The following is a 24,662-nucleotide window of genomic DNA, read 5'->3' as shown; positions in this document are numbered from 1 at the left end:
CTTCCAACAGCAACCTAGTTTTCCCAAGTGGTCTCCCATCCAGGTACTGACCAGGCTTAGCCCTGCTTAGCTTTAGTGTGGAACTGGTCTTGGGCTGCAGGGTGATATGGTTATGGCCATACATTTTGCTAGTGTGAAAGGCTGTGGAATTCTTTCTTCAATTTCTTTCTTCCTCATTCCTCATAAGGGTCAAGGTGCAGTTTTCAAACGGGCAATCAACACAAAATCCCTATCTTCATCACAGCCATAATGTAGAACAATAACCTTTTCTTCATAAATAATAAACTGAATCTTAAAGACCTTCACGCAAACACTAAATATATAGACAAAAAATAAAAACTTGCTTCAGGTTAACCACACTCCTGAAAACCTCTCTGCCTTTATTTGAACCAAAACTTTTTTAAAAATCCAAGTGACTATCGAGCAGATATTTATTTAATAATTTCTTGAATTTAATTTAAGTTCATGTAGGAGGGGAGGGGTGATAATAAGCAGTTCATATTTTATTCAAATTTAGTCCAGTGGCTTTTTTTTTTTTTTTTTTGTATTGGTAAAGATCAATGTTGAGGGTCAGTCTTAAAGTGCTTTTTGATGTTTATATATGAAATTTTCTTTGTAAAACAGTGTAATTCTCTCCCTGCAATTTTTTACATCTTGTCACAAAGCATTTTATTTCAGGGTTGTTTTTACTTGATTTTTTAAAAATTATTATTATTATTATTTTTTTTTTTTTTTGCTGTTATAAAAAAAACACATTACCAATTAAATGTATTACTATTCTAATTGTTAGTAATATTTACAGGGAATCTCCAAACATAATATCTGTGCAGCATGTAAAAAACGCTGTCAATGCTAAATACTGTATTTTCAGATTCCAAAGAGTTTTAGACTTTGGTACTCCACTGTACCAATTCAGCACATACTAAATAGATGGTTAACATATAATGGGAAGTTATCTTCTAGGATGTGCACTTCAGTGCTGACTTTGTAAGACAATTATCTTTGCCCACGAACCACTAGCCTCTTGACAACGTGACTGATGTTTTAATCAGCTTAAATGTCGTCAGAAATGCCTAAAGACAGAAGCACTTACATAACAAGCTTGACCTTAAAGTGAGCACAGATAGAAGGCACTCGTGACAAATGCTACCATTAGCTGCCGGTCTTGTATTTTCAGCTTGAAAGCATCATTAAAAACAGACTTAGCAAGGAGTTCATATTCTCTCACAACTTTGATGTAATCACGTTCCTGGGAAACACAACTGTAATTGCCATAATTCTCAGCCGTCATAGCTGGGATTAGGAGGAGGTATTCCGATTGGGTCTGTTGACATGGGTTGCTTTTGCCCCCGTGTTCCCATCTATAACTGGCATGATGTGAATCGACCGGACAAGATAAGTAGAAGGGGACATCAGTGGCCACAGTGTGTTGAATCCTTGAGGGAGCAGTAGATGACTGTTGAGCGTCTCGTCTAACTCTTCCCACTAAAAACATTTGTTAGAGATACATGAGATTGGAAGACTTATTTTGTCTTGTGTCTTAAAACAATTATTGGATTAGTTATATACCTGATTTGTGGTCACATACTTTAGTGACATTGCCATCAGAAATGTTTTGTATTCCTCCTCTGAAACAAAATCCAAACAGAAAAACATTATAGTCTCACTGAAATAAATGTCTTATTGTAGCAATGAAATAAAAATGGAGTCTTTGTATTTTTATGTGTATATAACTGTGCTAGTGGGCAACGCGGTGGCGCAGTACGTAGTGCTGTCGCTTCACAGCAAGAAGGTCGCTGGTTTGAGCCTCAGCTGGGTTGGCATTTCTGAGTGGAGTTTGCATGTTCTCCCCGTGTTCACGTGGGTTTCCTCCGGGTGCTCTGGTTTCCCCCACGAGTCCAAAGACATGCAGGACAGGTGAATTGGGTTAGCTAAAATTGTCTAAAATAAATGTATGAAATGTGCTAGTTATAAACAATATATATATATATATATTAGGGTTGTAACGGTATGAATTTTTTACGGTATGATAATCGTCTAAAACAATACCACGGTTTCGCGGTATACGGTATTAAATAGTAATTCTCATAGCAAAGACCCTGAAAAGAATAAGAACACGTTTTCTGACTGAACAAAGGTTTTTCTATGGGGGAAAAAAAATGCATTTATTTACTGACAATGTATTTGCCCAAAAGGTCTGGGAATGAACTAAACAGAAAAAAAATGTTACAAAATAATAGAACAGTGAAGCAAATTTGACTTTTTCCAAATAATATATTTTCAGTTACTATAAACAACACCACTTACAATGAACAAATAAAAAAAAAAGGAAATAATAAATAATGTGTCAAAGTCCAAATAAACATGGTGCAAATCCTCAGTAAAAAAAATAGATATAAATATTTACTATACTATAAATAGTTACATAACGAAACTAGATTCAATATGGAACATCCTTAGGTTTTATGTGCCAGCATGGATATGGTTGTCTGTGGATATGGATTTGGATATGGTTGTCTGCAATGCAGACAAACAGCTGCACCTTCATTTGCGTCTTTTGAAAACAGCAAGAGCAGCACTTCGTCTTTGCTGTGTCACTGTTTTGTCATGTTTCTGTGCTGCTGTGCATGCAAAAGTACTTAGTATGAGAATTATTTCATGCAAAACTTTTTTTTTTTTGCGTTTTATTTAGCCGCGCATAAATGTATGCCTATCTCTCATTCGGTGTTGTTCAAAAAGCTCATTGTTGGTCCACAAACAAAAGCGAAACCTATGCTTATTGGTTGTGATATAGCGAGTTTGAACCAATCTGGGCATGGAGAAAGGACAATGCATCAATGTATGTCTGGTTTGTCCGGAGACACAGTGACGAGCGTTTCTTTGTCAAATCAGCGTTGTCAAATTTTGATGACGTAACCGCACTGATTCTGGAGCCTCTGAAAGTCCGTAAATGTTATGTGATACGGCACTGGAAGATTCTCTTCTTTATGCCAATCTTTGAATTGTATGAATCGGATCAGCGGATCAAAAGTTATTAAACATTTAAGAGCAATACTTATTTTTAGCCGCGGGCGGCTGTCTCGGTCTTTAAGGGTTAAAACCGTTGATATGCAATTGTTCATGGTATGATAATCGTGCACGTTCAAATCGTGGTGGACCGTCATACCGGTATATTGTTACAACCCTAATATATATATATATATATTGTTTATAACTAGTATTCTTTATTAATCCGGGGTCGCCACAGCGGAATGAACCGGCAACTTATCCAGCAAGTTTTTACGCAGCGGATGCCCTTGCAGCTGCAACCCATCTCTGGGGGGAAAAAAATAATAATAAGTAATAAAATTATATATATATATATATAAAATATATATACATATATGAATAAAACCCAATAAATGAAGAAAACTCAAATCAATTGAGTACTGTAAAACCCAGTTAGTTAAGGCAACTCAAACCGTTTGAGGAAACCGATTACCACAAACCATTTGAGTTAAAAAAAAAAAATCTAAATGAGTACTGTGAACTTACTCCATTCAAGTTGAACTAATGAGGTATTTGATTAACTCATTACCTTCGACACAGAGTTCATAACTCTTTTGAAATGAGTAGAATTAACTTTCGGTGAATTAACTACATACAGTGAATAAGGTCAACAAGTATTTAATCACCCTGTGATTTTTCAATATCTCCTACTTAGTAATCATGGAGGGGTGTAGAATTCCACTGTAAGTGTCACAACCAGCGATCGCTTCCCAGAGGATCGCTGGTTCTCACACGAACTTGAAACTACATTTCCGCATTTCCCAGGACTACATTTTCATACATGCACTGCTCCCAAACACGCACACCTGCTCACTCATGTTTCCTGATTGCATCACCAGCTGGACCTTGTTCACAGACTGATTACATCCCATTCATAAGCCACTCTCTCACGCTACCAGCCGAGTCTTGTTTTCCCAGTGTGACAATACAACGCGTTTCTCTGTCTTGTTTCTCTGTGTCTAGACCCTAGCCTTGTATCCCAGTTATCCTGTTTAGCCGCCTGCCTTTTGACCTTCTGCCTGTTTATATCGACTACGATTCTGGACTGTCTATAGATACCTGTTTGCACCTGATGACCACTGCTTGCCTGACTTTGAATAAACTGCATATTGGATCTTATCTCCTGTTGTCTCCTGTCACTCCACCCCAGTCGTGGTAACAGTAAGAGATGAAAAATAAGAGATAAAAGAGAGATAAAAATAAACATCTAGAAATCACATTGTATGATTTTTTTTAACAATTTATTTGAAAATTCATTCATTCATTCATTTTCTTGTCGGCTTAGTCCCTTTAATAATCAGGGGTTGCCACAGCAGAATGAACCGCCAACTATTCCAGCACATTTTTATGCAGCAGATGCCCTTCCAGCTGCAACCCATCTCTGGGAAACCTCCACAAACACATACACACACATATACACTATAGACAATTTAGCCAACCCAATTCACCTGTACCACATGTCTTTGGACTGTGGGGAAACCGTAGCACCCAGAGGAAACCCACACAAACGCAGGGAGAACATGCAAACTCCACACAGAAACGCCAACTGAGCCAAGGTTAGAACCAGCGACCTTCTTGCTGTGAGGCGACAGCACTACTTACTGTGCCACTGCTTCGCCCTTATTTGTAAATTACTGTGTCAAATAAGTATTTCATCACTTGCTTTTCAGACAGATTTCTGACCCTCAAAGACCTGTTATTTTGCTTTTAAATAGTCCAGCTCCACTCTGCTCATGATTCTAATTTAGTAGCACCTGTTTAAGGTTGTTAGCTGCTATAAAAACATCTGTTTCAAAGGACACAAGAGATCAAATTGTAGACCTTCATAAAGCTGGAACGGCTATGGGGCAATTGCCACACAGCTTGGTGTAAAAAGAACAACTGTTGGAGCAATTGTTAGAAAATGGAAGAGACTAATGATGACTGTTAATGTCTCTTGGACTGCGCCCCACGGAAGATCTCTCCTCGTGGGGTATCAATGATGCTAAGAATAGTCAAGAATCTGCCCAGAATTACACAGGAGGAGCTGATCAATGCCGTGAAGAGAGCTGGGACCACCGTTTCCAAGGCTACCATCAGTAATACACTAAGACATGGTTTAAAATCAGACATTGCAAGGCATCAATGCATCTGCTTAAAACAGCCCACGTCCAGGCCCATCTGAAGTTTGCCAGGGACCATCTGGATGATCCAGAGGAGTCATGAGAGAAAGTCCTGCAGTCAGATGAGACCAAAGTAGAACTTTTTGGTCCTAAGGAAGAAGAATAATGTGTATCATCTGAATAATACCATACCTACAGTGAAGCATGGGGCTGGAAGCATCATGCTCTGGTGGTGTTTTTCTGCACAGGGATCAGGACGACTGCACTGTATTAAGGAGAGGATTAACATGGCCATGTACTGTGAGATATTGAGCATTAAAGATGGGTAGTGGCTGGGTCTTCCAACATGACAATGACCCAAAGCACACAGTTAGAAAAACCAAGAAGTGGCTCTGTAAGAATCCAGGTTCTGGGGTAGCCAGTCTCCAGACCTAAATCTAATAGAAAATCTTTGGAGGCAGCCTCGAAACCTAACATTTATAGAGAAGATCTGTATGGAGGAGTGAGCTAAAACCCCTCCTGCAGTGTGTGCAAACCTGGTGAAGTACTACGGGAACTGTTTAACTTCTATAATTGTCAACAAAGGCTTCTGTACTATATATTAAACATTTTTGACTCAAGTGATCAAATACTTATTTGACACAGTAATTTACAAATTAATTGTTAAAAAAAAATACAGTGTGATTTCTGGTTTCTTATTTTTAGATTCTTTTTCTGTTTCTGTATACTGAAAATTCTAGACCCCTCCATGATTTCTAAGTAGATATTAACGAGCCCATATTATGGGTTTTTGTGAAAATGCCCTTTCATGTAGTGTGTAACACAATCTAAGTGAAGTGAAATATCCAGCTAAGGCTTAAATCTGTAAGTATACAATGCTTAAAACTGTTGATTCATCTATAAAAAAAAGTCGACTTATAGTGCTTTAAACGAGTCGTCTTGATAACGAGTCATTAGGTGTTTCGCCATGACATAATAACGAAACCAAGTTATTCATGCGCACGCGCAAACCCGTGAGATTTGAAACCTGCGGCCCCGCCCCTTAACACAGAAACCCACACACACACACAAACACACACACAAAAACATGCCGGTCGATTAAAGTCACACTGCAGATGGATATTATTGAGTCTCTACCCAAAAAAGAAACCTCAGCATTATAACCCAGCCTTGGGCAGTTGGAAACTACTGGAAACTTCTGGAAACTACATGCTACAAAGAAGACTTCATCGGCCGTTTGTTAAAGGAAGAATCAGTAAAGTGTACGGATGGACATGTCAGGACATGAATCGGTTTCTTCCTCCATTTCTCAAGTGTAGGTACGTGCGATTAAAGTTGTTGCCTCGTTTACTCTAGCTTGCAAATGTATTTAGTTGTGATTTGTTACCTATAACTGCGTGTACTGTATCAGGTTAACTCGCTATATTCTCATATCGCGTGCAAAGCCACGTTAAAAACGCGACGCGTTTTGCTTTGTTTACGTTCCGCGGAGGAGGGTAATGTGTGTGTGTGTGTGTGCGTGTGTGCGCACGTTATCGTCCAGAGGAGGGTTATGTATATGTGTGTGTGTTTGTGTGTGTTTGTGATAAGAGCAGAGTGTGACAAGCTAGGAGATCTCCTCGCCAGTTATTGGAGTTTTTGCTCAATAAAAAAGTTAGTCGTCTGTATTTTCAAGTCCATCGTCTGTATTTACATTCACCCACTGGCAGCTAAAATCCACGCCTTACACTATCGAGCGTGTATGCACTGTGACTACTTTTATAATGTTGATTAGCTGCTGGGCCTTTGACTCTGTCTCTCGCTAAAGGCAGTCGACCAATCGCAACAGACTGTCATCGGTCCAATCAGCGCAGATTAGCTTCACGTTAAGGAGGGGTTTGGGAACAAATGAATCACTAGACGATTCATATGGGAGTCGCTGGGATAATTAGGTAAAGATAAATGCAGATTATAAGATCATGAAAGTGTTTTTTGACCTTGCATGGATATTAGACTGTAGTTGGAGACCCTTAAAACCAAAATATGACCTTTTTTCATGTATAATAGGGGCTCTTTAAAAAAATCACTGGGTGATCAAATACTTTTTGACCTTAATGTATATACTTTTATTAATTTGTAAAAATAATATCATAACCTTCCTTGTCTCTTTTAGGGAGAAGCTGTCACATTTCTGCAGTCTTCAAGCATTAATCAATATTCTCCCAATAATCAAATTGATTCCCAAAAGATGAGATCATTCTCACCTTAACAATTTTTTCTCATTTTAATTGAGTATCTGTTGCCTTTCAAAAAAAATACAAAACAGCAGTTTGTAACGAAACTGAAAACTGAAACAGCAATTTTGGGGCATGCATGGCCATCCGATACAACAGACTGTTTAGTTTACTCAGTAGGCCTCTTCAGTATTTAAGTATCAAACATTTATGTTAAGAACATATTTAGACTATTTTATCATTTTTCACACGTTGTTTGTAGGTTCAATTAGGGTGTTTTTTTTGTTTTTTGTTTTTTTTGGTTGATGAACTGCTACACGTCTTTTTATTAAACAATTTGATAATAAATTGATGTTTTGACTTTCTGTCTCCAAGATTGCAATGCAGTTTTTTTAAGTGATCTGAATTAGACAATTAAAATATGCTGTAAAAAAGAATGGACTCATTCATTCATTAGCCGCGTTTCCACTATCGTGCCTAAAGTGAGCGAGCCAGGGCAAGCCAAGGCCAGTCGCATTTCCACTGTCACTTCCGGGGCCTAATCGGGCCAAAGAGGGGCTTTCTCGGGGCCAGCCACTGGCCTTTTTCGGCCCGCTGAATACCTTGGGCCATGGAGGGCCAGCTGGGGCTTCGGGGCGGAGTGAAAGAAGAGGCAGACTTTGCCCCGAGTCTGGGAAAGATGGCTTGCCGTCATTACTTTTTGATCGCACACAAGTACATGCGCCAAACACATAAACAAATAAATAAACGAGGGAAAGAAAAGATCTAGCCTTATAGGCTGAGGTCTTTTTGCTTATAATCGCCCTTATTTTTCTGTTTAAAATGTAAGGCTGTTGCATATAATAATAAAATTGTAATTTATAGGTGACTTTGCTGAGTCCTTCTTGGTGTTTCAATAATGCATAATAATCTTACAACATATTAAAGACAAAGCAGACAGTAAAGGTTGTCAAGAATTTTTTTGTCAAGTTTAAATGGTGTGTTTGTGCGCGTTTAGATGCCTGTATGTGTGTGTGAGACAAACAAAGCAAAAGAGCGTTTAGATGCTCTGTCTCACAGCTCTGTTGATGCCGCGAGCGGCATTTTTATTTTTATTTTATTTTGGAGATAATACATGAACACCAGAAAGGGCTCTATTTTTACGGTCCATGCGCAGAGCGCAAAACGCAGGGCGCAAACGCTTTCAGAGCGTGTCAGAACGCATTTTTGCTAATTTAAGGACGGAAAAATCCGCTTTGCGCTGTGGCGCATAGTCTAAAAGGGTTGAGTTTATTTTCTTAATGAGTTATAGGTATGTTTTGAGAATAAACCAATTAGAGTCTCATCTCCCATTACCTTTAAGAGCCAGCTGCGTTGCGCCATAAGCACATTCGCTATTTACAGGACGCAAAGTAAGTCTAAGTGGAAAAAATGAGCATTTCACTAGCAAACAGTTAACAGTTAACAGTTTTTTTTTAACAGAAAACTGTTAAACAGAGCATATACTGCGTGAGAATGAGAGATAATGGATGTACTTTCACTTTCCCTCTTGGATAGGGAAACCTTTACGCACAGACATCAATTAGACTATAAATAAATAATTGCGTTTGTTAAGCGCAAATATTCGTTTCAAAACTATTTCTAAATTCAGTTCTAATTTCCAGCAAATGAATAAATGAACAATAAAAACGAAGTGTGCTCAAAAACCTGAGTTATATCCTAAAACACATGCTGTGCCCCATATGGTCTAAAACCTGACAGGTCGGCAAATCTAAGCTTGTTTTAATAAAACAAATATAAATATGGATATAATAAATAATACTGCTAATAATAATAACATTATACAAAAGCTAATTGTTATGAATGAACTGAATAAGCCTCCCGAGATGAAGAAGAAATAATAGCAGTGATTTTTTTATATTTATGTAGGCTAGAAAATAATGTTTTGTAATATTTTAATCCTTTATATTTATATCCTATATCTATTCTTATTATATCCTATATATATCCTTAATATTAAAATTTTTTCATATGTAAATATATTTGCCTATTGCTCTCTTATGCGTATTAAGCAGTGTGTAAGCGAGTTAGACCGGGTTTGTTTTGGTCTAATGAAAAATCTATTTTAGTTTCTCAAAATAGCAACGCGCCAGTAGTGCGCCTCAGAACGCCTTCCTTTTTAGACCAGAACGCCTATGGGCGCACATATGAGTGCTAATGCATTTGCTATTTAAACAGCGTAGCGCAACGCCTCAAAATGACTCTTGCGCCAAGCTGAAACTACCAAAAGACTATTGCGACGCGCCTTGCGCAACACTGCGCCGGGTGTATGATAAGGCCCAAAGACATAAAGCTTAACAAATTATGTGTCCACTTTTGTAGACTCAAAACAATAGTGTCATATCTTGATAAAATAGCCTAAGCTGTAAAGAAATATAATTTAAAGAATTACAAATATCGGATATAATAAAATCTCATTAAATAAACCAATATAAAACAAGCAAAAGCTAGCTATAATAATTTATATAGCCTACATAAATCAAACCGTTTTAAAGCCATATTAAACTTTCATTTTACAAAGGCTTCTCTGAAAAAATAAAAGATTTTAGATATTTTCTAAACGCAAACACCGGAGGAGGTTTGAAATGTTATTTTTAAAGTATTTGGATACGATGATAATAATCAAATCGTGCAAACAGAGCATTTTTTGTGTGAGTGAAAGCAGAAACTAGGTTACCTTTTTTCTATCCTATGCAGCGCCGCATAGGGAAAAACTGCAATTACAAAATGTGTTCTTTGTCCTTAAACAAGTGTTGATGTTTTTATATGAAGTGCTAAAATTAAAAAATGAAATTTACATAAGGAGCTTTATTAGTGAAAATCTGCTGAGGGCAACGAAATATAGGCTATATTTTATTACTTGCTCTTATGTGCTGAAAAAAACAATTTCCTTAAGATCACAAAATAATATGCAACATCTAAGTGTCATATAGTCTATAAAATTTTTTATATTTTTCAGGTCTCTTCGGAGCATTTGGGCTGAATGTTTGACTGTGTCTATCTAAATGAGGTTGTTATAAAATACATTTTCTACCGAGTTATTAACGGAGACCACTCGATGCACGATGCCAACAGTTGGTCGGTAAATGAGTGAATATAATGAATGAAAACACAAAGACCCATGCATATAGACATATTATGTGCTGCTGTACAGTAACTTGTCATTTGTTTGTTTTGGATGTCTTCATTTTAATGCTCTCGTGATCATGCCATGGTGTGCTTTATCTGCCTGATTTTGGATGAAGTGGGCGGGTTGTGTGACGTTTGATTCGGGGGACATTCTGGGGACTGGGTTTGCGTGACGTGCTGCAAGCTACTAGCCTGACAGTGGAAACGCGACATGATTTCTGCCTCACTGCTCAACCTCCCCGGCGATTGGCCCGGCCCATTAAAGCTCTGGCCCGCATTGGCCCGACAGTGGAAATGCGGCTATTCATTTTCTTTTCGGCTTAGTCCCATTATTAATGTGGGGTTGCCACAGTGGAATAAATTGCTAATTTCAGGATCTGTTTTACTCAGCAGATGCTCTTCCAGCTGCAACACATCACTGGGAAACATCCATACACACTCATTCACACACATACACTATGGACAATTTTAGCTTACCCAATTAACCTAGACCACATGTCTTTGCACCGGTGGCGAGGAAACCCACGTGAAAATTGGAAGAACATGTAAACTCCACCCAAAAAATACCAACTGACTCAGCCGAGGCTCGAACCAGGTTAAACCTTCTTGCTGTGAGGCAATCATGCTTACCACCATACCACCCCCTATTCAGTAATCATCATTTTGTTCTTAAATACATGCCCACTGAGGTTTGTGTTGTAGCCATCACGGAGAAGCCCTCGCTTAGCCTATTCAGTTTTAGCAGAAAAAAATATTTAAAAATCTAAATGACGAAGTGGTAAATATTTAATAGAAAGTTACTTTCATATATTCAGTTGTGCTCGCCAATATCTGGTCAATTTGCCATTTGCAAAGTTTTAAGCCACTGCTACACAGTTTTAGAACAATGCAAATACATTTGAATACATACAAGAAAAAGTGTACCTAGTTTGTGACGTGCAGCCTTTTTCAGACCATGCGCAGTATGGATCACGAGAAAGAACGCATTCTTCACAAGAAGCACCATAGTCTTGGCATCTCTGTAGTTCTAACACCGACATTTGACCAGGATATCCAACAAAGAGCTTCCGCTGCAGATAAAATCAGGCTCAGTGAATGTGCAACAGAAATTGCTGACACATTCTGAAGAATCAAAATGAATGATAATCTTGATAACTGAGTGATTCACGGGGCTAATTGATTACCTTTTTAGAGTCAAGTTTCATTGATTGAATGGGTGCACAGCCATTGCACAAATGCGTTTCAGAAATGATGAAAGGTTTAGAGCCATGCTGTAGGATTTTGAAGATCATCCCATCGTCTAAAAAACAAAAAATTCAATTACAAAACAACATTCGACGGCCTGAAAAAAAAAACTGTGAGAGCATTACTTGTAGTTGGGTATATGTAATAATTTAAGATAAAGTATAAAATGCTTATACTGTAATAGAAAACCCACTTACAATAAGTCAGAATTGCAGATAATTACATCTACAGTTACATTTATGACATGTAAAAATGTTTTTTATATGTAAATTATGCCTAAATTTGGTGACACTTTGTTTTAATTGTCCATTTACATATTAGTAGACTGTCAACTTGATATCTGTTGATACTGCTCTTTCAACAGACATTTAACTGACTATAAGAAACTTAGCAAGTACATGTCAACTTACACTAACCCCAACCTAACAGACTAAATATAATCTAAAGAGAATTAGTTGTTATTATTTGCAATGTAGCTTAAATTCAACAAATGGGTCGGTCCCAATAGCCTAGTGTTTAACTGCGCTGACATATAGCACAATGGTGCTCACGGCAACCTGAGTTTATTCCCAGCTTGAGATCCTTTGCAGACTCTTCCCCTCTCTCTGCTCCCAACTATTTCCTGTCAATTTTCTGCACTATTCTGTCCATTAAAGGTTAAAATCCTTTAAAAAAAATTCAACAAGCGGATCATCAAAACAAAGTGTGACCATAAATCTTCTTTTGAATAACCCAATGTGTTCAAAAAACTCATAATTACATCTTGTAAAGATTTTCTGAGCACTATGACCTCTAACACGCACAAAAATGCATGAATTTGATGACAAGAACAGCTCTGGGTATGTGACATGTAACATGAGTACAGCTTATCAAATTAAACTAAATTAAATTATTATTATTTTCACAAAAAATCAGCAAACCAGCAGTTTGTGCTTGCGTACAAGTGATAAAAGCAGAAAAACTTGACTACTTTATAAGCAGATTTCAGGCAGAAAAGTACATGACCTGGCCACTTTAGCCAGAAATAAATCAACTTTTAAACGGAAAAACATGGGTGGGGACAAAGTAACAAAGGAAGTGCTTGGAATGTTAAGGGTATTGTTATTTTCTATGTGGAGAAAGTCACAAAGCAAACATCAATGAACAGAAAGACTGAACCCATATACCATCTATGTGTACCTGTCGCAAGCAGCAGCACATTGTATACATTTTCATCCAAAGCTCGAATTTGATCAACAACTATCTTGGTAAAATTCTTGCTACTTGTGAAGAAAGGTGTGTCTTTTTGAATGGGATGTATCCAGTCCTTCATCTCTGGATAGTCTTTAATAATTTTGAGAGTAGGAATTGGAAGGGAATTGCTGTTTTCCACACACTGAAAAAGATAGAGTAGCACAAGTCATGATTTAGTTTCAGTCAGCAATGGTCGGTCAGTAAAATCTGAGGTTAAAATTGTCCCATTGTTTGTAAGGGCAAAACAAAATGACAGCTCATTTCCTTATAATAGCTGTAGTTGGAAACAATGACCTTAGTTCATGAACAATGAACAAGAAGGCTTTACAACTGACCTTGGGTCAAGAGTAAAACGATTAAGGAAGTTATTGAGTTTAACAACATTTAAAAAGTTCAGAAAAAAATGTGTATTAAATGTAATTTTGAAAATAATAGGGCACACATTATTAGGTTACACAGTACAGGACTTATAATATAATAACCCAACTTTAATAGATTCCAAGTATTACATTAAAAACAATGATTTGGTAAATCATGTTGTATTTGCATGTTTGTTAACTCAAAATATAGTTATTTTAAAAAAAAAAAAAGGTACCATGAAAGCAAAGTCAACACTATGAAATCCTGACAAATCTGAAAACAATACATAGAATGTTTGGTCATGCTTATGGAAGTTTTGTGAATACCAGGAAAATGAGGAATGCTGACTTTAACCATAGTAGAATGTGAAAGAAAGTGACAGAATCAAAAGTTTTTGTCCCTGACAAACTAAATATATCATTAAAGATGTTTCCTGATTGTACTGCAAGTGTATGATTTTGCTTACTTTTCCTGGTCTTGGGTTGGGAATGGCCTCAGAAAAACCTTTATAGTTTGATTTCTCAAATATGTCATCAAGATCTGCTAAAGAGTAAATGCAGACAGCGGTAGAGTTCCTATGGCAATGGGAAAATACACAATATATGCAAACAAGTTAAGGTAATGTAGTTAATTTCAGTCATTAGTGGTAAAAAAGAAATCTGAATATAAAAATGTTTCGCATTACTATATATACAATTCATTTCAGTTCAATTCAATTCAATTCAATTCTGTGCATTACTATCTAAACTTACTAGTTAGTAACAAAGAAGCTCTCCTTTTAATAATAATATATCTATATCATATAAAATAATATATCTATATCATTATGCTATTCTTAATACAGAAATGTTTGTTTCCCTTTTCCTGAAGTTAAAACACTAAACTAAACTAAAACAAAAAAAGTATGGGCCAAATATTGCTTTTATAAATCCCAAAAGATAAAGTGTTTACCAGCTACTGGAGAAGAGTGCATAAACTAGTGAATCCCTCCAGTCCTCAGCATGCTGGACAAAAACATCTTGCAGGCGGTTAAAATACAGTGACTCCTTTGGTATCCCACAAACAAGTCGTGCCTTCAGGAAAGAGGTCCATATGTTTTGGAGGAACTGTTTGGAACCGCCCTCATCAATCTAAGGGAAAATTATATTATTAAGGATGATGAAAGACCATATATGTTCATCTACACTATATCAATATGCCTTTGAAAGTTTATTTGTTTAATAACCCTTCACACCAAAATACAAAAAGCAAGACAATATTTTTTGTTATTTTCACACCAGCGCAGCAATCATTTTCGTGTTTTGCACCACGTTGTTTAAATAGCAAATCCATTTGTTCAACTGTGTGGACTGGAGATGTTGGTCTGAAAAGGAAATGTGTTAAGGTGCATTGTTGGTGTGTTGCTATTTTGAAGCAACTGAAAGAGTTTTTGTAATTTAAAAAGCACCTTAGTTAGGCACCTATGCAGGTCCAAAACACATATACATGTTGCTTAATACACACAGAATGTAGTGCAATACACATTATTTTCTAGAAAAATATAAAAACCACTTTCTCTATGCCTTCTTGACTTCGGGGGGTTTGGAATCCAAGTCAGTTTTTTTTTTTTTTTTTTTTTGGTGGAATAAAATAATTAATTTTATATTATGTTGGTAATTTTGTTCTTTTCAGTAAACATTTATATTTTGTATTGCTGAGTGATACATCAACCAAACTTCTTCTTATTAATGAAGCATTTTTGCAGAAGTTGAAGTTCCTGACGCTGGCTAGATAGATAGAGCGACCTCAATGTATGAAAATAATTTCTCACTTAGATTTCCTGTTGAAGCGAAGATGTGCTGATGTGAACACAGATCATTTGCAGTTGAGAAGTCTTATGCTTTAACTTTTGTGTGAATTTGTAGAAAAAAGGAAGTATGTTTGGTGCAGGCCGGAGAACTGTAGAATGATTGACAAGTAACGATTTTTACCAAAACTCCACCTGTTATTATCACAGACATCCCAAGTTGGAAAAAGTCATTTCCGGGGCATACAGAGTTGATTTGCGGGAGGTAGCGGTGAGGGGGGGGGGGTTAGTTTAGTAGTGAGCAACGTATCTGTAAAGGAAAGCTGTGAAGGGGGGCGTGTGCGCGCGCGACGTACCCGAAGAACAGTGGGGGTGAGTTGCGCGAGGCGTACCTGAAGACCTAGTAGTGATGCAGTGGAGAGAGGGGTGTGCAACATATTTAAGGACCGGGCAGGAGACGCGTGATTTCCGGGAGATTATCATTCATTTGCGGGCATCCAGGAGTGTCTATGCATTTCAGAGATACTCCCGCAACTTCCTGAGACTTGGGATGTCTGTTCTCAACTGTGTATAAATACTGGAGTCAGGGAAATGTAGAATTGTAAAAATGTAGAACCTTAAGAATATAATTTTTGTATTGCAGAACTCTTCATAGTTATTGAATAGTTATTGAACTATTCATTTTTATCTAAGAAATTACTTATATTTTTATAGTATTGAAGAAAATACCCTCCAGGCCATTTTATTGAACACGCATGCAATCGAATAAGTATTCCAACATTATTTATGACAATTTGCATGTGGATAATGTTATTATTAGTAGTAGTATGAATATTTATATTTGCTCTAATAAAAACAAGTTTGGATTTATTCACCTGTCAGGTCTTAGAGATTTATGCATCACCATATGCGGCATAAAAATAGGAAGAGTTTGGATATAACTTTTTTTTTTACCACTTCATTATTTTTGTTCATTTATTTGTTTGCTGGAAGTTCAAACTGAATTTAGAAATAGTTTTTGAAAAATCTTTGTGTTTAACAAATGAATGACAAAAATAAATATGTAGGCTAACAGGTGTCTTCAGTGGAGTGAGTCTACCACTGTTTCCGTACTCCACGAAAGTAAAGGAGTAAAACAAAGAGTAAAAGTAAAGAGGCCGAATGGAGGAGGCTACTTCTCCAATCGTTCTAATTGTCTTTATCCTTACACAATGTTTTTTAACTGTTTTCTCGCTAGTAAAGCATTCCGTTTTGTTACTTACAGCATCCGCCATGTGTATAACAAATGTTTCATGGCATGATGCAAATGAATCTCAAAGATAATAGGGGGTGAGAATCTGATCGGTTTAATGAATGTTATGCTTAAAACAAGCTTATAACTCATTAAGAGAATAAGCATAACCATTTTAGACCATGCACTGGCGCACAGACTGTATTGTTCTTTTCTTAAAATAGCAAATGTGGATTCTGACACGTCAATTTCCTTTGGCTTAGTCCCTGATTATCAAGGGTTTGTAACAGCGGAATGAACTATTCCAACATAAGTTTTTATGCAGCGGATGCCCTTCAAGCTGCAATCCAGTATTGGAATACATCTATACACACTCATTCACACACTCTCATGGGCTACGGACAATTTAGTTTATTCAATTCACCTATAGTGCATGTCTTTGGACAACGGGGAAAACTGGAGCCCCTGGAGGAAACCCACGAAAACAGGGGGGAACATGCAAACTCCACACAGACCTGCCAACTGGTTCAACCTGGTATTAAACCAGCGACCCTCTTGCTATGATGCAACAGTGCTCAAATGAGCTACCGTGCCGCACCACATGTCAGGCTAAATAATTCAAATAAATCATTGACTTCTGCTTTCTTCATAAGCTCCAAAAACACTCTACATATGATGACTATAAATATGGACAATACAAGCACTCCCCACCCAGTGAGCTTATTATTCTTCTTTCCTTCATTTAATTCTTCCACACTTCCATCTGTTCACCAACTCTCCTCTTCATTCAACTCACACAGAAAAATCATCTCAAAAACATAAATGTTCTGTATAATGCAAGTGATTTTATCTATGTTTGATATCATTTGAAAAGTCTCACTGTGACTGGTACAATGGTCTCATTCCCTTAGAAATCGGCATAATCAAAATAATCGAAATTATAACTTCAGGTGTCTTTTGACCTACTATTAAGGGTGTGCCCCTATCTGGATGGTTTCTATTCAAATGACCATTTGACCACATAGACAGACACACTTCAAATCTAATGTTCCATTCTATGCAAATTCCAATTATTGTTTTATACAACCCTCTTTGAAGGAGATCTGAGGAGGAGTATTTAAGGAAAAGTGCCAAAAAATTCAGTGTGAGTCTGTAGTCAGATCAGCCCGTGATTTGAAGCTCTCACACTCCATACTGTAAGTCAGGTATGCATCTTTTTGACCTTAGATTTATCTTTAGAATTTGATGTCCTGTATTGCTCATTTATGAATTAACTGAATAATTGGCATAATACATGCTTACCAGACTAATGTTTGAATGTATTTTTGATAATTCTACTATTTGATATGCTAGTAATTTTGAAATTCCTATTTATTCTAATAGATTTTGTTGTCTCTTTGTCATCACATTCTGTGCATCAGGTTAGTAATGAACTAAAGTGCAGCTAAGATGGAGCATTGGAAACATTAGCTGTATTTTTAGAGATTCGACAAACACTTGATGTTAGTTCACATTTTCTTAGGTGGAAAATTATTATTTCCTTCTAGGACAACAAGGTGTTGTATGACTAACTTAGATAGGGTGCCTGAGTCTCGTTCAACTGTACTTGGCATTCTAATTCAGTGTACATGGGGAACTATGAATCATGACAAAACCAAAATTAATCTCTATTAATGGCTATTACCTCTAGAAATGATATTACTTTTAATTTAAGTGTGTAGGGGACTAATTAACATACTTTATATCGAGCAAGCAGGACTTGCCCTTTAAGGTATGTCCAGGGCCGGAGCAAGCTGCGCTGGCAATCCAGGTAAATGACGATCACGCCGCCCTCAACCTGATAGTGTAAACGAAAGTGACCGTTTCGTGAAGTGAAGACGGGGGGCGGTGGAATGTCGCAGATGTAAGAGAGGACCTTGGGGATGAATGTAATGACTGGATGGGGTGGGGGTCGCGGATGCCACTCTCACTATTCTGCCGCCTAGGTCGCCTCTGAACCAGCCGGCCCTGGGTATGTCAATTTTACCCCTGTCTAATAATCAAGACAGATCAATGTGTAAATGTGGACAACATAGAATCTTTAATTAAATAGTGTAGTGAATAAGAGTGAAAACTATAAAACCTCAAACTTTCATTTACATTAGATAAAGGAAATTAGAAGATTGAAATAATATTAATGTTTTATTATTGGAGTCAGATGAAAAGAAAAATAAATAGATGAATAATCTAAATCACCTCATATTAAAACAAAGGTCAGATATGCACTGAAAAGACTGAACCCACAGTGAACCTTCATCAACGAATAGACGCATTTATAGACAAACTGGGTAACAAAGTGGTGACTGACCACAATGATTTCCCAGCATATGGGAGTTACATTTTTTTAGGGCAATATGGATTTACAGCAAGCAAGACGTTTGGATCTTTTTCTTATCTTTCTTCAGCCACTGTGGCAAGTCAATTCCTCTTTGTCTATTAGAAATATTGAGGGAAAGTAAGATGCACCTCATTTTAACACATTAATAAAATGAGTCAGAAATACTCAGAAATGTAAGATCAAAGTGCATTACCCAGTGGGGTTTGAGAATTAGATGAAACCACTTTGCTTATTAGGGACATGATAGCGGCAGATGACAAACCCACAGACAATAATTATTATAGATACACCATTATAATTATAACTGAAAAATGTATTGAATAATGATTCATATTAAACACATATTTAAAGGGCATCTATGGTGAAAAATCTACTTTTTAAGCAGTTTGGACAGACATATGTGTAGTTGTAGTGTATAGACCATCCTATTGGGCTGATATAAACACAAACAGTCCTATTTTTCCAATTTAACAACACAAAAACTTCTTCAGACTTCTTCAGAACACACACATTTTCATATATTTTGTGCAAATCAAAATGCTAGAGCAAGCACAAGTATCCATGTTCTTTAAAAATATCAGTTTTCATTTTTGTGTAGAGTTTGCATGTTCTCCCCATTTTTCATGGGTTTGCTCTGGGTGCTCCGGTTTCCCTCACAGTCCAAAGACAGGTGGGTATAGGTGAATTGAATAAACTAAAGTGTATGTGTGGTATAGATGTTTTCCAGTACTGGGTTGCAGCTGGAAGGGCATCATCTGTGTAAAACATAGCTGGATAAATTGGCGATTTATTCCACTGTGACAACCCCTCATGAATAAAGGCACTAAACCAAAGGAAAATGAATGAATAGAGTTTAAAGACATTCCCTTTTATAGTATGTGTACCATTAGTGTTACTGTGAGAGACAGACAAAACAAACTGACAAAAATATACAAAATATAGCTGCAAGTCAATTTCAGCGCTGCATGGAGACCTTTAAGTAAGGGATAAAGTACATCCAGGAGGTTGTTATAGCAGAATAAACTACTTGCCACAAAACAAAACAAAAATGGACACAAAATTTGTTCTGAGCCATAATAGTTGCCATAATAGTTATAGTTAATAGTTAATCATACATGCCTAAGGGCGCACTCACACTATGCTATCAGAACCGTGCCCAGGCTTTCCCGATTCGTTTGAGAAATGTTAGTGCTCTAAATCGGGCTCAGGCATGGTTCAGTTGGCCGCCCCTGGCCCGGTTGGAAGAGGCATGCCAGAGCACGGTTCACTTGGGCTTTGGTGTGGTACGCTTGTAGTGTGAGTGCAAAGCGTGCCTGATCCCGAAACTGAATACGCAACGTCACTTTTAGGGGACTGCTTCATGTGGATTTATTAATCATTCATGATTTTCAATAAATGCAAACTGTCAGTTTATTAAAGATGCAAATTCCTCACAGCATGATAGCTGCACCTTCTGTAAACCTCGTAATACCTGCAGCACAAGGACTTTTATGCTAATTTATGAGCGTCAAAAGTGATGGATCTGTTCGTCAAAGTGTTTGACTGCATGTCACTGCATCCCAAACGACTAAAAATAATAAAAAACGATATAACTAATGTAGCAATCCCTAATGATTACCCTGTTCTTCTAAACCATCATTAACTGTTCAAATATTTTAATAATTAAATATTTTGGTAAACTAAAATGTTATTTGAACATCTAATGATGATTTTTAGCCTAGGATGGCCGTTTTTTTGATGTAAAGGAAGCACCCTTAATAATTCAGGGTAAAAAAAATTGTTTTCATAGTGATCAGCTTTACACGGCCTGCTGCTTTTATGAGGAATTTTGATACATGAGGAAAAAATTCTTCATCTTTTGCCAAGCTAAACACAAAGACACAGTGATGCATTAAATCTAATTAGATGTGGTGTGCTATTAACGGCATACATACACATACCTAAGACGCATATGTGAATATCAGAGAACAATTTAAAACACTGAATGAATGCATTTGGCACCTTTAAATTATAAAGTCAAAATGTGTTTAAGTTTCTCTGATTTTTAATCATTGTGTAAGATTAGCGTACACAATGTACCACTAAGAGAAACTATTTATCACACATCCATCTTTATGTTTTTTTGTATTAAATAATCAAACTGCTTAACATACATACCTTACACACTCTGGCAACTCTAGATATCCAAGGATCCGCCTCTGGACTAGTGTCTGAGTTTTTTTCTCGGAATAGGACATATATCTTCTCATTCAAGGAGTCATTTTTGCGCTTGGCCAGGAAACTGGAGATAAAAGTAGGTTCTGTGTGGGAGAGTTGACATAAATCATGTATTATTTTATGAATTTTAATGGACCTCAACTTCAGTTGCAAGTTATATATGCTATATGTGACGTTTGGTGCAAGTGATAGCCAAGCAATAGACAGATGTGTGAAAAAAGTGGCTAGAGTGATAGCTTGGGAGAGGTAAAATTCTGACTGGTCAGCAGACATAGCCCTTTTGCTTGCTCAGCCCACATTGTCAGCAAATACCCATCCACTAAAGAGCACACTAAAGTAAAAAAGCACTAAGTGTACACAATAGCACACTAAGCATGTAAGCACTAAATTTACTGTGCTACCATTTTACATTGTATCTTAAATCTTATTTAACCTTCCTTGGAAGACATTTAGAAATATTCTCAATTAGGAAATGCATACAATAAGTAAAATCATATAGAAATCGCTCAATAGATTTCACAAGCTAAAAAAAGGTAAGCAACATTGAAATTATTGTGACTTTTTTTAAGCAGAAAAACAAAAAAGTATATATATTTTTTCTTGTAAACATTGTTTTAATTATTTTATACACTAGTCATTGATACCAACCTGAGACCCACTGATCATGCATCCATACGTTGATTCGCTTTCCAGCTTTTCTACGGAACTGCAGAAGTGTTCCATCACTGTATAGAGGAGCTGCTGCATATAGATCTCCATCTTAACATATAAAACATTCATTATGAAACAGACATAAAATCCTTTCCTTGCTCAACATGAGATCACTCGGTGTGTGCTGCCCACATACCTGCTACAAGAGACAAGGAGTTTTGTTCACTAGAATGTGGCGAGATCCCTGTGCCTTCTACAGACTTAACAACAGAATGATTGCTTTCTCTTGGATACTGGGAAAGAGAATATTTTAACATGTAGGCCATTTTAACATGTATTCATATGCAGGACATGAATTATTACCTACAATCATTTAACTCATAATAAACTGAACATTATAAATCCTGAGAATGTCTAATGCTTTCAGTAGAAATTATTTCCACCAAGATGTAAGCTCATGTTCACATACTTATGAGTATGAATATAAAACAATCAACAGTCTTTAACATGTACATTAAAGTTAAATATAAGCCTACCATAGCAGTATAATAACTGTACTTGTATTAAATGTATTTGTAAAATGACTAGATTGAATTTAGCTGAAATAAACACTTAAATGCAGCACTGTTCTAAATATGTAGCAGAGACCAAAAATATTGCACTACTAATAAGTTCTCTTACCAGTTCCCAGCACTGTGGCTCTTCTCCATTTGTCCCACATACAAATTTGCAGTTTTGAAAAGTCTCAATTACTGTGACTACATTTTCACAAGAGCTCTATATAGATAGAGAAATATTAGTAAGAAGGACAAGTCAATATACAAGTCAAAGTAAATATGTTCTTTTTTATCTTCTTCAAGTGAATTATAAAACTCACCTCACCACATCTTGGCAAGTTTGCATTTAGAGTAAAATTCTGAAAATAAATACATATAATAAATACTGACAATCTAAACAAGTTATTGTTTTCTATTATAATGCGAAATCTAAACCCCACAAAACAACAACAACAACAAAAAACATGTTTTACAGTGAATTTACAATGGTTAACATGAATCTGAGAATAAATGCCTTAGCTGTAACAAATTCAAGCAACACCGGGTTTATCTCTTTCATAAAAAATGTTATTCCATTTAAATAGAATAGTTTTACAAAATAAAACAAAGCAAACAATGATTACTTTGACTCAGTACCCATCAGGCTAGATGCTCATTGAGGTGTGTTTTTCTATAAAGGTTAAATAATTCATTGCAACCAGGGCAACAGATTGAATTGTTTGATGAAAATAAATAATTCATGAACACCACTTTTTTTGCGTTTAAACCTCATTCGCTGTTAATGATTGATTAAATAATCTAAATTAGTTTTTACCGAAAAAACATTTAGTGCTGTGAACACAGCCTGTATCTGCGAAGACAATATCCACTATAGGTTATATCAAGACCTGTGAAAACCACATCGAGCATATTAACGACCAATTCCTGTTTGATAATTACCTCCAAAATCTCGTAACTGTCTACATCAAAGTGCAGAACAATGTTTGATCCTCCCACAAATAAACTTTTCGATCCTTCTTCATGGAACAAAACTGTATGACTGTAGTTGGTGTTGTAATTCAATGGAGCATTATCTAGAGAAAATAAAAATGAGTGAATGTATGTTGTCTAGAAGACATAGCCGTCATGTCCTCGCTCTTACACAATTTAGATTTTTGCCTAATTTCATATAACATTATGACATAAAATTATACATATTATATAAAATAATTTATATATAATATACTGTATATGTGCATCAAAAAAGAATAGAATAAAAAGCTGCTTTTACTAGTAAGATATATTGTGTAAATGACTAGCAAATCATTAGTCCGATTGAAGAAGATATTAGGTTTTTGTCTCACCTTGTTTCAGAGTTAATCTGGGATTACAAGAGCAAAACACGCATTGAAAACACGCTCCATAAATAAGCCAAGGATACGCCAAATTCCCTTTGAATTTGAGAGAAGAATAATGTCGAATCATGGTAGTAGAGAGCGAGAGTATTACTGGTGGTCAGGTCACGACATCTGCGGTTCCGGGCGAGCTTCAAATTATAATGCGCGTCTACTTGGTGTTGCGCGGTAGATTAAAGATGCGTGTGTTCAATGCGTTGCGTTTTATTGTAATCTTGTTTCAGGCTATTAAATTTATCTTGTTTTCATAAACAGGCTTTAATATGTTGGTCCCTTACATATAACCATATTTTTTCTCCTCGTACCTATTTTATTTGGAATAATAAAACTATTAGGCAAAATAGGCTAAATCTCGTTTATAAAATAACTAGTTTAATAAAAATATACTTTTAGTTAGTCAGCTCTTAGATGACTGTGGTGTCCCTATTTCATTTGAAAATTCTATACATCAGTTTTATTTTCCTGTTCCTCCAAAATATATGCAATAGTTTTCGGTGCAATCCCTAATTGTGTTATACTTTTAGTCCCCAAAGGTTCTTTATTTTATTTTTGACAACACAAACCTTTTGTTGACCAAACTCTTCTCATTTCTATGTCAAACAAAGATAATCACTTAGTTCTAAATAATACTCCAATCTCTTTTCCTGCTTGGATGGGTATTTGAAATATGTGGTGATTTAGGATTTTGTCTTCTTTGGGGAAAAGAATTGTCTAATAAAGCTGTTGAAGTCTCAATCAAAATCATTCATAATTGCTACCCAATAAATACCAAACTAGCTAAATAAAAAAAAATCTCTAAATGCTTATTTTGTACCCAATATGATGAAACACTAAATCTTTTATTTTGGGAGTGCACTTGCTGCAGTTTTTTATATTGACCCCAGTATAATATTAAGAAATGTCAAGGTACAATAGTTGCAAAGGAGTTGAAGTTAATTGAATAGTAAACTCAGTTGGGTAGGTTAAATAATCCCTCTGCTATGTCACTTTAAATGTATTTATTTATTTATTTATTTATTTATTTATTTATTTATTTATTTATTTATTTATGTTTTAGTTACGTTTGTATTCTTTGTTTAA

General features: G+C 36.2%; 1 protein-coding gene across 2 annotated transcripts; it reads right to left on the bottom strand.

The window, feature by feature from the left end:
* Positions 1-526: 526 nt before the first annotated feature.
* On the bottom strand, positions 527-23,741 carry sema7a (semaphorin 7A (JohnMiltonHagen blood group)). Of its 2 annotated transcripts, NM_001328508.1 has the most exons (14): positions 23,532-23,741; positions 23,128-23,261; positions 22,509-22,547; positions 22,313-22,408; positions 21,828-21,924; positions 21,629-21,739; positions 20,921-21,063; positions 14,321-14,499; positions 13,836-13,944; positions 12,956-13,151; positions 11,716-11,831; positions 11,456-11,601; positions 1,570-1,628; positions 527-1,485 (listed from the first exon to the last, which is right to left on the bottom strand). In NM_001328508.1, exons 1-14 carry the CDS (start codon positions 23,650-23,652, stop codon positions 1,109-1,111), a joined length of 1,923 nt encoding a protein of 640 aa, NP_001315437.1. In that variant the 5' UTR covers positions 23,653-23,741; the 3' UTR covers positions 527-1,108. The 2 variants fall into 2 exon arrangements, with proteins under 2 accessions (NP_001315437.1, NP_001108357.2); NM_001114885.2 differs by lacking the exons at positions 527-1,485; positions 1,570-1,628; positions 11,456-11,601; positions 11,716-11,831 and having other exon boundaries at positions 12,858-13,151; positions 23,532-23,694.
* Positions 23,742-24,662: the final 921 nt, after the last annotated feature.

This window comes from Danio rerio, chromosome 25 (assembly GCF_049306965.1).
Source record: "Danio rerio strain Tuebingen ecotype United States chromosome 25, GRCz12tu, whole genome shotgun sequence".
In the NCBI taxonomy this organism is placed as follows: Eukaryota; Metazoa; Chordata; class Actinopteri; order Cypriniformes; family Danionidae; genus Danio; species Danio rerio.
This window is presented reverse-complemented; position numbering and strand designations above follow the sequence as displayed.